The sequence below is a fragment of the Sarcophilus harrisii genome, chromosome 1 (genome assembly GCF_902635505.1).
Source record: "Sarcophilus harrisii chromosome 1, mSarHar1.11, whole genome shotgun sequence".
In the NCBI taxonomy this organism is placed as follows: Eukaryota; Metazoa; Chordata; class Mammalia; order Dasyuromorphia; family Dasyuridae; genus Sarcophilus; species Sarcophilus harrisii.
In genome coordinates, this window is record NC_045426.1 from 659001340 (window position 1) to 659012974 (window position 11635).

Below are 11635 nucleotides of genomic sequence, written 5' to 3' on the forward strand. Positions count from 1 at the left end.
CCTAGTCCTTTGTACCCTCCTTAGCCCCACCTCTGTCCAAATAGTCCCTGCTGGGAAACCGGGCCAGCTGAGTCGGGCTATAGGCATCATGGCTGGTTCCAGGCGGGCTGGCTGGTCCCCCTGCCAATACTTCTCCCTTCATCCCCCTTCATCCCCTTTCAAATCCTTTCTCAAGCCTTCCTTCTTACTAGAGTAGTAATGGATAAGCCAGCAACAAAGACTACTGGTTTTTCCTGCCCATGACACCCAAGGGCAGATTTCCCCTCACTCCTCCTTTATCTGGGGTCCTGTCCAGCTCTTAGTTCAGGTAAGGGGGAGTGGGGCTTAGCACATGAGACATGGAAAATTTGCTCTGCCCAATCTCTTCCTTCCTGTCCCCTCCCCCCCAGTGATGAGGCCTGGAGGATCCCTGCATCTCCAAGTGGTCCTTTGTCCAGGTCTAGAGCCACACCCAGGTCCATGCCTTGGAGTAGGGCCACATTCCCAGTTGGACAGCATATATTGGACAGCATATACATACCTATCTATCTCCATGGAAGGGAGAGTGCCAATTAACCCCACTTTTGTTTTTGTATACTTGTTTTTAAGTTAGGAGACTCTCAAATTGATTACATACTACCTTTTTTCTTCTTCTTTTGGAAGGAGAACTTTTGCTCGATTGCTTTTACTTCCTCTGCAGAGATGAAGTGTCGGACATTGTAGCTCACCCCTACACGGTTCAAATGGCCCCGAACATGGTTAGCCAGGCCAATCCCATTGTGAAACCTGTCTGGGCAGTAAGGGCACTTCCTCTCCTCATTCTTTAGCATGGGGGAGTCTGAATCAAAGAGGTCATCAATTCCCAAGGGCCCTTCGAGTGGGGAATCCAGCAGCAACAAATCCAATGGGATAGGCCCATCCAGCATCAGCTCTGTGGAAGAGGTAGCCCCCTGAGACTTTGCCAGCCGACCATGGGCTTGGAAAGCCCGTGGGGGCTGTAGATTCATCTCCTCCACAAGGACTATGGGGACCATCTTCCGCAGCTGGTGCTGCTGTGCCTCTGAGGACTCAACCTTTTGTAAGGCTTCTCGAAAAGTCCTCTTGAGCTCCAAGGCAGGTTGGGGGATGGTGATAGGGTTAAAGCTTCGGTTCTGTGGAAAGTCAATCTCAGTGGTTAAGGACATCTCCTCTTCCATGTTTCCCATGTCACTGGTATAAGACCCTGGGGGCCTGAGCTCCTCCCACCCAGTGAAGAAGTCTCGACCCATATCACTCTCCAGGTCCTTCAGGTGAGCCATACTTTTTTTTTTACTAGGATGCAAGGTGTAGGGATTATAAACTTTGGCCGAGGAGAATGGCAATGTTCCCAAGGTCTTATGGGTGGAACCATATGGAAGCATCTTTCTTGAATGGAAGCTAGCAGTGGCAAAGCCTTTTTTTACCCGACCACTCCTGTCCAGCCGTTGATGTCCCAGAGCAAAGGTGGGGATGGGATCATAGTGAGCTGAGCCTTCCTGCCATGCTGGAGCAAACAGCCGGTCTGCTTTTCCAAAATAGTCCACATCAGGTATGCGGGCTAGTCGAGCAGGGCTGTAGGAGTCACGGCTGGTTCCAGGCTGGCTGGCTAGATCTTCGAAAGCTTCAACCTCTCCCCCCCAAGGTTGATGAGAGTGGGCATACTTCACATGTTCCTTCAAAACATTCTCATTTGGGGCTGGAAAACCACAGAGGATACAACTGTGAAGGCCTTTTCCTAGCCCTAGGGGCGGCCCCTGGGCTAGTGGCGGCTCATTGGATCTGAAGTGTTTGTAGGCAAGGTGACCAGGACTGTCCTGGGCCTCACCTCCTGAGTGGCCAGAGAGGCCCAGGCCCTTGGCCCCTTGGTCCCTCCTCTCCCTGACATGCATCTTGGCATGCTGCACAAAGATCTTGGAGGAATTGGTGCCAAACACACATTTGGGGCACTGGAGTCGAGCATCTCGTCCTTCATCTGGGAATTCATTCAATTTCTGAATTTCCTCAATAATCTTCTCCCTAGACTCCTGGTGGAGCCGGCGATGCTGCTCCAGAGTGCCAGGATCCCCAAATGCCCAGCCACACTCACTGCAAGAGAACTGCCCCTGTCCCCCTCGGGAGTCACCTATAGGGTCCTGCCCAGGGCCTCGGCTATGCTGCATCATGTGGTCTAGGAGATGTTCTTTCTTCTTGAAGTAAATGCTGCACTCAATACAAGTGTAGACAGCAGGGTCTTCCTCCTGCCCCAGTGCTTCCTTGTCAGCCTCCTCTACCAAATTACAAAAGTAGGGCCTCATTTCAATGTCATACGGGCCACAGGGCGGGGGTTCTAGAGACAGCCGTTCCACTGAGTCTTCCTCATTCACTGTCCATGTCTGTTTACTGATGGCCAGTTCGGGACCAGTTTGAAGGCCTGGCCTGGGCAAGACCCACTCAGGACGGGGCTCCGGAAGAGGGCTTCTTTCAGATACCTCTGGCTCTGTCACCAGCCCCTTCCTCTCAGTGACCACTGCTGCCTCCAGGGTTCTGATCTTGCCTAAGCCAGGAGCAGGGCTTTTCCTGAAACCTGGAAGGGCCAGGGGGGGAGCCGCCTCTCTCAGGGGCTGGACTCGCATCGACTGCCCGACCCCACTGTCTAGGCCTTGGCCCTTTTCCCTATAGTGGGCATGCTCATCAGGGTCTGAGAACCAATCAAACCTCAGGATACCCTTCTTGTTCTTCGATAAGTGCTCTCTGTGGAAAGTGTCAAGGGGCTTTGGTTCAGAAGTGGGGTGCCTGTCCTCCCAGGACCCCAAGGGAACAGGGGACTCAGCCGCAATCTCAGGAGCTCCTCGAAGCTCCGGCCCCCCTCCCAATTCAGTGTGAGTTTTCACAGTATGTACAGCTTTGGACTCGCTGACAAAGGAGGTCTCCTGGGAACAGAATGGGGCCCCAGCTTCCCTGGAGCTGGATGGCCTCTCTAAAGTGCTTTCCTCCCTGACATCGGCCCCTCTGTCCACACAGAAAGGGCGTTCCCACGGTGCCCGGCTGCCCCTCCCATCCGAAGGGCTGGGGAACCGACCCAGGAGCAGCAGCGGTGGTGAACCCAGAGGGAATTCTGCACCACCTCCATCCCGGTAGCTGCAAAGAATCACCAACAGGTTAGGAGCTGATCTAATGTAAGGCCAGTATGGCTAAGAGCTGCCCTAGTGGATCGGGGAAGGGGAAGGAGGGGACAATAGGATTGAGAACTGGAAGAGACCTTGGAAATCATCTGGTTCATCCTCTTCATTTTCCAGATGAGGAAAAACTGAGGTTCAGAGAGGACAATAAGTTGTTCAAGGTAGTAAATGGAGCTGTGAACCCAGCCCCTGTGTTTCAAATGAGCTAGAGGAGGAGGGATTCCACTGGGTGGGGAAGTAGGCCCCAAAAGCTCGGGGCTCCAGCTTCCCCCTCTCCTCTCATTATCCTCACTTATCACTTCCAGGGAGATTTAGGCTTTGGGGTTTCCTTCTAAAGAGGCAGGAACAGAACATGCCCCCTGAGGGGAGGAGAAGGCAGGGGCCCCAGTCCCTGGTTCCCTCTCACGGGGCTGCAGTCTAGTCTTGGGCTAAGTCTCTGACTCTCTAGCATCTAGCAAGGCAGGATGGGGCCTGAATGCCCAAGACCCCGAATCCATGAGACAATTGTGCTTCCTCAAACACCACAAACACATCCCAGCTAGAGCCCAAAGAGGCTTCCCTTAGATCTTCTATACCAAGTGCATCTATTTATAGGGAGGGCATCATTCCCAGCATGCAAAGTCCCACATGAATTAGCATCAGGATATCCTGGAATCTGTCCCCCCTGAGACTGTGCCTCTACGCTTCTCCTCAGTATCGCTAGCACCATCTTCACTCTCCCTCCCTGGGCAGGGTCTAAACGGGCCAAAAGCTAAGAATTTCCTACATCATGTCTGGACCTGGTGGTATGCTTGAAAGTGTGCAGGCAATTCTCCATTGTCCCCAGAAGTGGCTTCCCCATAGCACAAGTATGTTCCCAGCTTCCCTTCCATTCCAGGGCCCTCTCCCCCTAGGTATTCCAAGCCCATTTTATTATGAACTCGTGCAAAGCATGATTAGGAAGTTTAGAGATCAAGAAAGAAGAGAAGGAAAGGGAAGAAAGCAGGGAGGGAGGGGAAAAGGAGGAAAGGAATAAATAAAAAGGAGGGAAAAAGGAAGGAGGGAGGAGGGAAAAGAAAAGAAAGAAAGAAAAGAGGGAAGGTGGGAAGGAAGGAAAAAGGGAAGGAAAAGAGGTGAGGAAGGGAAGGAAGAAGGGAGAAAGAAAAAGGAAGGAAGAAAAGAGGGAGGAAGGGAAAGAAGGGAGAGAGGAAAGGAAGGAAAAAGAGAAAAGGAGGAAAGGAGGGAGGGAGGGAGGGAGGGAGGAAGGAAAGAGGAGAAGAAGGGAGGCAGGAAGAAGACCACTGCTGCATGGTGAACTGGAAGGAGAACCACCATGGCCACAGGACTTGGGCTAAAATTCTATTCTGCCTTTTGCTCACTATGTAACTTTGGGAAAATCACCTTCTGTTCAATATCTGTTTCCTCACTCATGAAAACAGGTGCTAGACTTCCTAATTGTGAAACCCTGTCCAAGGCCCGACCTGCCCCCGAATCCCAACCCCTTTCTCAGGCCCTGATTCGGGTGCCCCCTCCACCAGGAAGCATTCCCTAATCTCCCTCTCCTTGGAGAAGGGTCTTTTCTCCCTAAAATGCTCTCCTAGTCTTTCCCTGGCTTTCACACACTCTGCCTTCCTCTCCACTCCTCACCATAGACTGCATTCCCTGCTCATTAGCAAGGAAGCTCCTGGAGGGTAGCAACAACTACTTTCCAGCAGAGTAACAATAGCAGAAAGAACTCCCATAGCACCCTAGGGCTTACAAAGCACTATCCTCACAACAACCCTGTGAGGTAGGTTGTACAATGGCAGATGAAAGTAGGTTGAGAGGTTATATGAGTTGCCCATAATTGCACAGCTACGAAGAGTCTGGGCAGGATTATAACTCAATTGTTTCTTAACTGTGGGCCTGGGTCTCTTTCCACTACACCATGCTGCTACTCCTAGGCTAGGGGATCTGGAAGCCATCCTGGGGGACGGAGACTGCCCCCACCCCCGTCCATGCACACTGTATCCCCACAGCACAAGGCCTTACACCTAGTAGGTATTTAATAAACACATGATATTTTAAACTGCAAGCCGAGCACATTACTTGGCCAGTGATCCCCGCCACTGCTTCTTCCACAAACTTAGATAAATTGAGTTGATCAGATGCATCTGCCCTGAATCCCCTCTTAGAGATGCCCTCCCCCACCTTAGTCACCCCATTTTGGTCTGGCCTACCAAATATGTCCATCCTGATCTAAGGTGCCCCCGTACCAGAAAAGATTTATTCCTACCCTTCTGGTTCTAGGGGAGCAGTCTGAGGCTGGAGGAGAAGGGAAAAGAGGGATAGGGACAGGAGGGAAGGGGAAGAGGCTGTCCTCAGGCATGGAGCCCACCCTATTCCAACCCCCCAGGAAGTGATAAGCAGACTAGCCTGGCACTCACCGGCTGCTGCTCCGGTGGGCGGTGGTGGCGGCAGAGGCAGAGGGGAGGGTGTCGCCGAGGCCATGATGGGGTGGCCCATCTGCAACAAAGATGGGGAAATCTTGAGGGCTCTAGGGTCATTCCCACTCCCTCCCCAGCTCCAAGCTGGGGCTGCCCAGCCCTTTCCCCAGTCCTTTGTTTCCCTACCCTCCACCCCTGGACTGGTACCCATAGGGAAAGGAGGAAAGGAAAGACTTAGGGATCTATTTCTATTTCTAATCATATTTGAAAAGTCCCTGATTTCCAAACCAAAACCCTGTCTTCTGAGACTCAGTGCTGAGGGTCCAATCACTCCATCCTCTCAGTGGCCATCCACACGGGTCCAAAGGGTCACAGCTTCAGAGCTAGCAAGGACTATACAAATCATCTAGTCCAACTCCCTCAGTTGAATGATGAATCAGCCCAGGAGGGGAAGTGAATGGCCTGAGGTTACCCAGATTATTAGTGACACAGCCAGGTTTTGAACCCAGTTCCACTGGTTTCAAATCCTGAGTTTTTTGTATTACACTGTGCTAAATGGGGAGCATACATCCACAGATAGGTTTCAAAAAATGCCATGTAATCATTCATGACTTATTTTATGCCACAGGGAAGCCTTTCCACCAACTCTGAAGGCTAACTTTTGTCTACACTTCATTCAATAAGATGATCTGATATTTAGGCTACTTCTTCTCTACATGACATCTTTATTTGACATCTATACACTGCAGCTTTCATATTGTTTTGGCTTTTCCCTAAAAATACCATGTCTAATCTGTGCCCATCTGGCAGGCTGCCAGTTTCTTCTCTAGCTTTGAGAAAGGCAACATAGATCAGCAATCGGGGGGCATGGACCAGGCAGTTGGATCATGATGGGTGCCCAGCCCCAGACATCAGCTCTGGGTCACGCTCACCTCATTTAAATGGTGGCATCCTTCTCTGGAGACATGCTATGCCACATCCCAGCCCCTAAGCCCTACTTTCCCTTAGATTGGTCCTCACACAATGCAGAAGAGGATTACAATGATACTGCTGTTGATAAGTGACATTTACACAGGTACTTTAAGATTTATAGATTTCACTATCTCTATCTCACTATTTATATCTACTACCTCATTGGATCCTCATTACAACCAGGTAAATTAAGTAGTATTATCCACATTTTACAGATGGAGAAACTAAGGCACAGAGGATTGCTAACTTGCCCAAAGTCATACAACTAATACATATCTGACGATTTGAACTTGAGGACTATCTACTGCCTCTCTAAGAGAATCTAGACAAACCAGCTATAGAATTAAAACCAAATCCAAATTATCTGCCTATAATTATCCATTTTAATGTTAAATAAGAGATCAAAAGCCCAAAAGGTACTATGGCCCAGGTAAACTACAGATTGGGGAATTAAAGTAGAAAAAGAGACAGAAAAGAGAGTAAATAGTAAGAATAAGGAGAGAAAGAATGAATGTGTGAGAGACTCAGGACAAACCAAGAAGAAAGAGAGTAAAGCCTGAGATGTTCCAAATGAGCATGGGAAGAACTGCTTCAGAGCTCCCAGGCTGGTAAAAAGTTTTATTATTCAATTGTTTCAATCCTGTCCAAGTCTTTGTGACCCCTTGGAAAAGACATTGGAGTGGTTTTGCCATTTTCTTCAGCTCATTTTACAGATAAGGAAACGGCCATGTAACCTATCTAGGTTCACACAGCTACTGTTTGAGGCTGGATTTAAATGCAGGAAGATAAGTCTTCCTGACTCCAGGCCTAAACACTCTGTCTACTATGCCACCTAGTTGGCCTAGCTGCCAGATGGGAAGACTAGCTTGTTTAATAATCAATAATAACTCATGTGGGGGGATAGATCCAAGATAGTGGAGAAAAGCAAGGGAATCTCCTGATTCCTTCTCTCAAATTCCCCTTCAAATAAATTTAAATAATGCCTCAAACATTCTGGAGTGGCAGAACTCCCCAAAGGATTAGATGAAATAATTTGTCAAAGTCAATTAGAAGGTCTACAGCTAGATGAGAGTGGAGTGCACTCTGTGCTACTGTAGGCCTCAGCCCAGCAAACCAGGATCAGGTCTTGAGGCAACTGAATGAGCTTTGGTGGCTTCCAGAACTCTTGGTAATTCAGAAGGTTAGGGGGTCAGTCTACTGGTCAGAAGATTAGAGAGGTCCCTTTGGCACCAGGTACAGGATTTTCTTTTATTGACTATATGTGGTCATAGTCCTAAAGCAAGGAGGAACACTAACATAGTAGCCCACCACAGCTTGTAGTCACAGAGAGTGGGGACTTTGGCACGATTCCAGAATAGAATGCCTGTGATTACTTACAAAGGAGAATACAATCCAAGACAGTAATAACCACTTCTCCTTAGATCATACTAAAGACTTAAGAGATTCCCTCCCCCCCCCCCCCAACTAGCTCTGAAAAGTTACACAGAAATTTCAAAGCTTGGGGAGTGTCTCCTCTATCCTGGGAGCAAAACCCAACTTTAATATAAAGTTAAAAGACAAGAAACAAGCTGGGAAAATGGGCAAAAGCACATTTTAAAAAGATCTAACAATAAAAAGTTACTATGACAGAAAGGATTAAAACAAAAACTCAGAAGACAACAAAGTCAAAACTGCTATATCCAAAACTCCACGGTGAAAAAGTTGAAAAATCAAATAAGAGAGGTAGAGGAAAAATTAGAAAAAAAGAAATTACATTGATTGATGAAAATCATGAAAAAAAGAATAAACTCCTTGATAAAGGAAGCACACATACACACACACACACACACACACACACACACAAAACCTACTGAAAGAAATAAGAACTTAAAAAATGGAATAGACCAAACAGTAAAAGAGACACAAAAATCCAATGAGAAGGAGAATGATTTAAAAAGCAGAACTGGCCACATGGGAAAAGACATATAAAAATTCACTGAAGAAAAAAGATCTTTTAAATAAAATTGGCCAAATGGAAAAGTAGGTTCAGACTCTCAATAAAGAAAAAAAAGTATCTTAATATCTTAAAAATTATAATTGAACAAGCTTGATGTCTATGAGACATCAAGAAGCAATAAAACAATCATAAAAAGGAAAAAAAATAGAAGAAAATATCTCTGGAAAAACAACTGACCTGGAAAACAGATCAAAGAAATAATTTTAAAATTATTGAACTACTTGAAAAAAAGAATCCAGACATCATCTTTCAAAAACTTATCAAGGAAAACTGCCCTGATATTCTGGAACCAGGGGATAAAATAAAAATTGAAAAAATCCACTGATCACCTAGTTCATGAAAGAGATCCTAAAATGATAACTCGCAGGAATATGATGGCCAAATTCCAGAGCTCAAGAAGAAAATATTCCAAGCAACCAGAAACAATTTAAATATTGTGGAACCATAGTTAGAATTACACAAGATTTAACTGCTTCCACGTTAACAGATCAGAAAGCTTGAAATATGATAATATTACAGATGACAAAGGAGCTAGTATTATAAACAAGAATCACTGACCCAACAAAACAGAGTATAATTCTTTAGGGAGAAATATGGATATTCAATGACATTGAGGACTTTCAAGCATTCCTGATGAAAAGACTAGAGCTGATAGAAAATCTGACCTTTTAAGACAAAACTCAAGAAAAGTGTAAAAAGGTAAACAGGAAAGATAAATAATAAGGGATTCAATAATGTTGACCCGTTTCTATTCCTACATGGGAAGATGATACTTATAACTCCTAAGAACTTTCTTATCATTAGGGTAGTTAAAATGAGTATATAGAAATCACAGGTATATATAAAATATGACATATCTAAAAAATATATAAGGGTGAAAAAGATGAAATGCATTGGAAGGTGAAAAGGAGAGGTAGAATGGGCTAAATTATCTCACATAAAAGGTATCAATGAGCTTTTACAGTGTTTGGGGGAGATGGGGGAAGTGATTGTGGGGAAACCAACTGAAGCAATGGGAGGGATACTCAACATACTCAAATTGGGCACAGAAATCTACCCTACCTTACAGGAAAGTAGTAAGGGAAAGGGATAAGAGAAGGAGAGAAAGAAGGAAGAAAGAAAAGAGGGCAGATCTGGGGAAGCACTATTTGGAAGCAAAATACTTTTGAGGATGTACAAGGTAAAAGGAGAGAAAAGGATAAATGGGGAAATTAATATGGAAAATACAGTAATTGTAACAATGAAAAAGAAATTTACCTCCAAGTTTCACTGATAAAGGCCTTATTTTTTCAAATTTATGGAGAACTGAGTCAAATATATAAAAATAAGAACCGTTCCCCAGTTGATAAGTGGTCAAAGAATATGAAAAGGTAGTTTTCAAAAGAAAGTAAAGTTATAGTCATATAAAAATGCTCTAAATCTCTACTGATTAGAGAAATGTAAAACAATTAAAACAATTGCAAGACACCACCCCATACCTAGAAGATTTTCTATTATAACAAAAGAGAAAAAATGGCAAATGCTGGAGAGGGATGTGGAAAAATTGAGACATTGGAGCTGTGAACTGATTCAAGAATTCTAGAGAACAATTTGGAACTATGCCTACAGGACTACCTTTTGATCCAGCAATACCACTAATTAGGTCTGTATCACAAAGAGACTAAAGGAAAAGGTAAAAGACCTAATATGTACAAAAATATTTATAGCAGCTCTTTTAGTGGTGGCAAAGAATTGGAGATTGGAGAGAGAGTGTAGAATGGCTGAGCAAGTTGTAGTATATGTTTGTAATGGAATTACTATTATGCTATAAGTCATGAATAAAATGCTTTCAGAAAAACCTGGAAAGACTTAGATGAATCAATGCAATGTAAAATTAGCAGAACCAAGAGAACATTATAATAATGTATGATGATTAACTGGGAATGGCTTAGCTATTCTCAGCAATACAATGATCCAAAACAATTCTGAAGGAATAAAAATGCTATCCATCTCCAGAGAAAGAATTGTTGGAGTCTGAATGCAGATCAAAGCATATTTTGTTTTACTTTTCTTTTCTGTTTTGAGGTTTTTCTTTCATAACGTGATTAATGTGGAAATGTTTTACATGATTACATATATATAACCTAAATCAAATGGTTTTGACTTCTTAATGAGGGGAGAGAGGAGATAATTTGGAACTCAAATTTTTTTAAAATGTTAAAAGTTATTTTTATGTAATTGGGAAAAATTAATAATTAAATACATTAAAAAAAATAACTCGTGGATATAGGCTTCAATATTTTCAAAGTACTCCACATACTCACAATTCCATATAGCATCTGCTACAATATTCTTCATTTCTTTTTACAGATGAGGAAACCAAGGCTCATAAATGTTAAGGGATTTGCTTGCTAGTATCACAGCTTATCTAGTGGGAGAGGAGGGCATAGAATCAAAGGAACCCAAGACCTTTGATCTTTGGTCCCTAAATCCAGGGCTTTTTCCATGGGAAGATAGATTTCTTGGAGAGTGAAGGAGAAAAAGTCATAGCCTGGAAAGGAGTAGGTTTGGGCTGCAGAATAAGAAAGGAATCCCTAAGCATGATTCAGTTAGATCCAGTCCTATTCTTATGGCTTGCTTCTCAGGTCCTGAAAGCTAGTAATTCCTGTTCCTGGTACTTCAGCAGTTGCAAACATCTCCTCTACCTTAGTAACCAGGTACACAGACCTAAGGAGATAAGAGGCAAGAAGGAAGGGCAACAGTAAATGGCTGAAGAACAAGGAGAGGTTGGGTATGTTGGGGTATTGGAGCAAGGAGCAGGAAGAGACAAGAAGCTGCCCCAGAGCCTGGGGGTGGGGATGGAGAGGTATTAAGTAGCAGTCATAGGGGAAGACATAGGTTGGGAGAAAAGATATCTGGGTTCAACGCCCAGTTCTTCCACTAAACCAGCTTTGTGGCTTTAGGCAAGTCAGTTCCCCAATATAAGACCAGTTTCTTCATCTACAAAAACAAGGGTTTGATCTTTGCTATTTCTTGTCTCATCCTTAGCCTAAGATGCTGTCAAGTCCTCTCTGTGAATCTCAGTTTCTTCATCTGTAAAACAGAAATAATATTCTCTGCTGCCTAGT

At 44.8% G+C, this 11635-nt stretch overlaps 1 protein-coding gene across 4 annotated transcripts in view; it reads right to left on the bottom strand.

The window, feature by feature from the left end:
* Positions 1 to 11635, bottom strand: part of WIZ (WIZ zinc finger) — a 42681-nt gene that overhangs the window by 17587 nt on the left and 13459 nt on the right. For 2 of the 4 annotated variants that reach the window (XM_031947928.1, XM_031947930.1), the window contains exons 3-4: positions 5561 to 5639; positions 620 to 3114 (exon numbers count right to left, since the gene is read on the bottom strand). The exons of 1 other annotated variant lie outside the window; for it this stretch is intronic. In XM_031947928.1, coding sequence (XP_031803788.1) covers positions 620 to 3114; positions 5561 to 5639 — 2574 coding nt within the window. The remainder of the gene's footprint in view (positions 1 to 619; positions 3115 to 5560; positions 5640 to 11635) is intronic. One more of the 4 variants, XM_023496984.2, reaches the window with a different exon arrangement.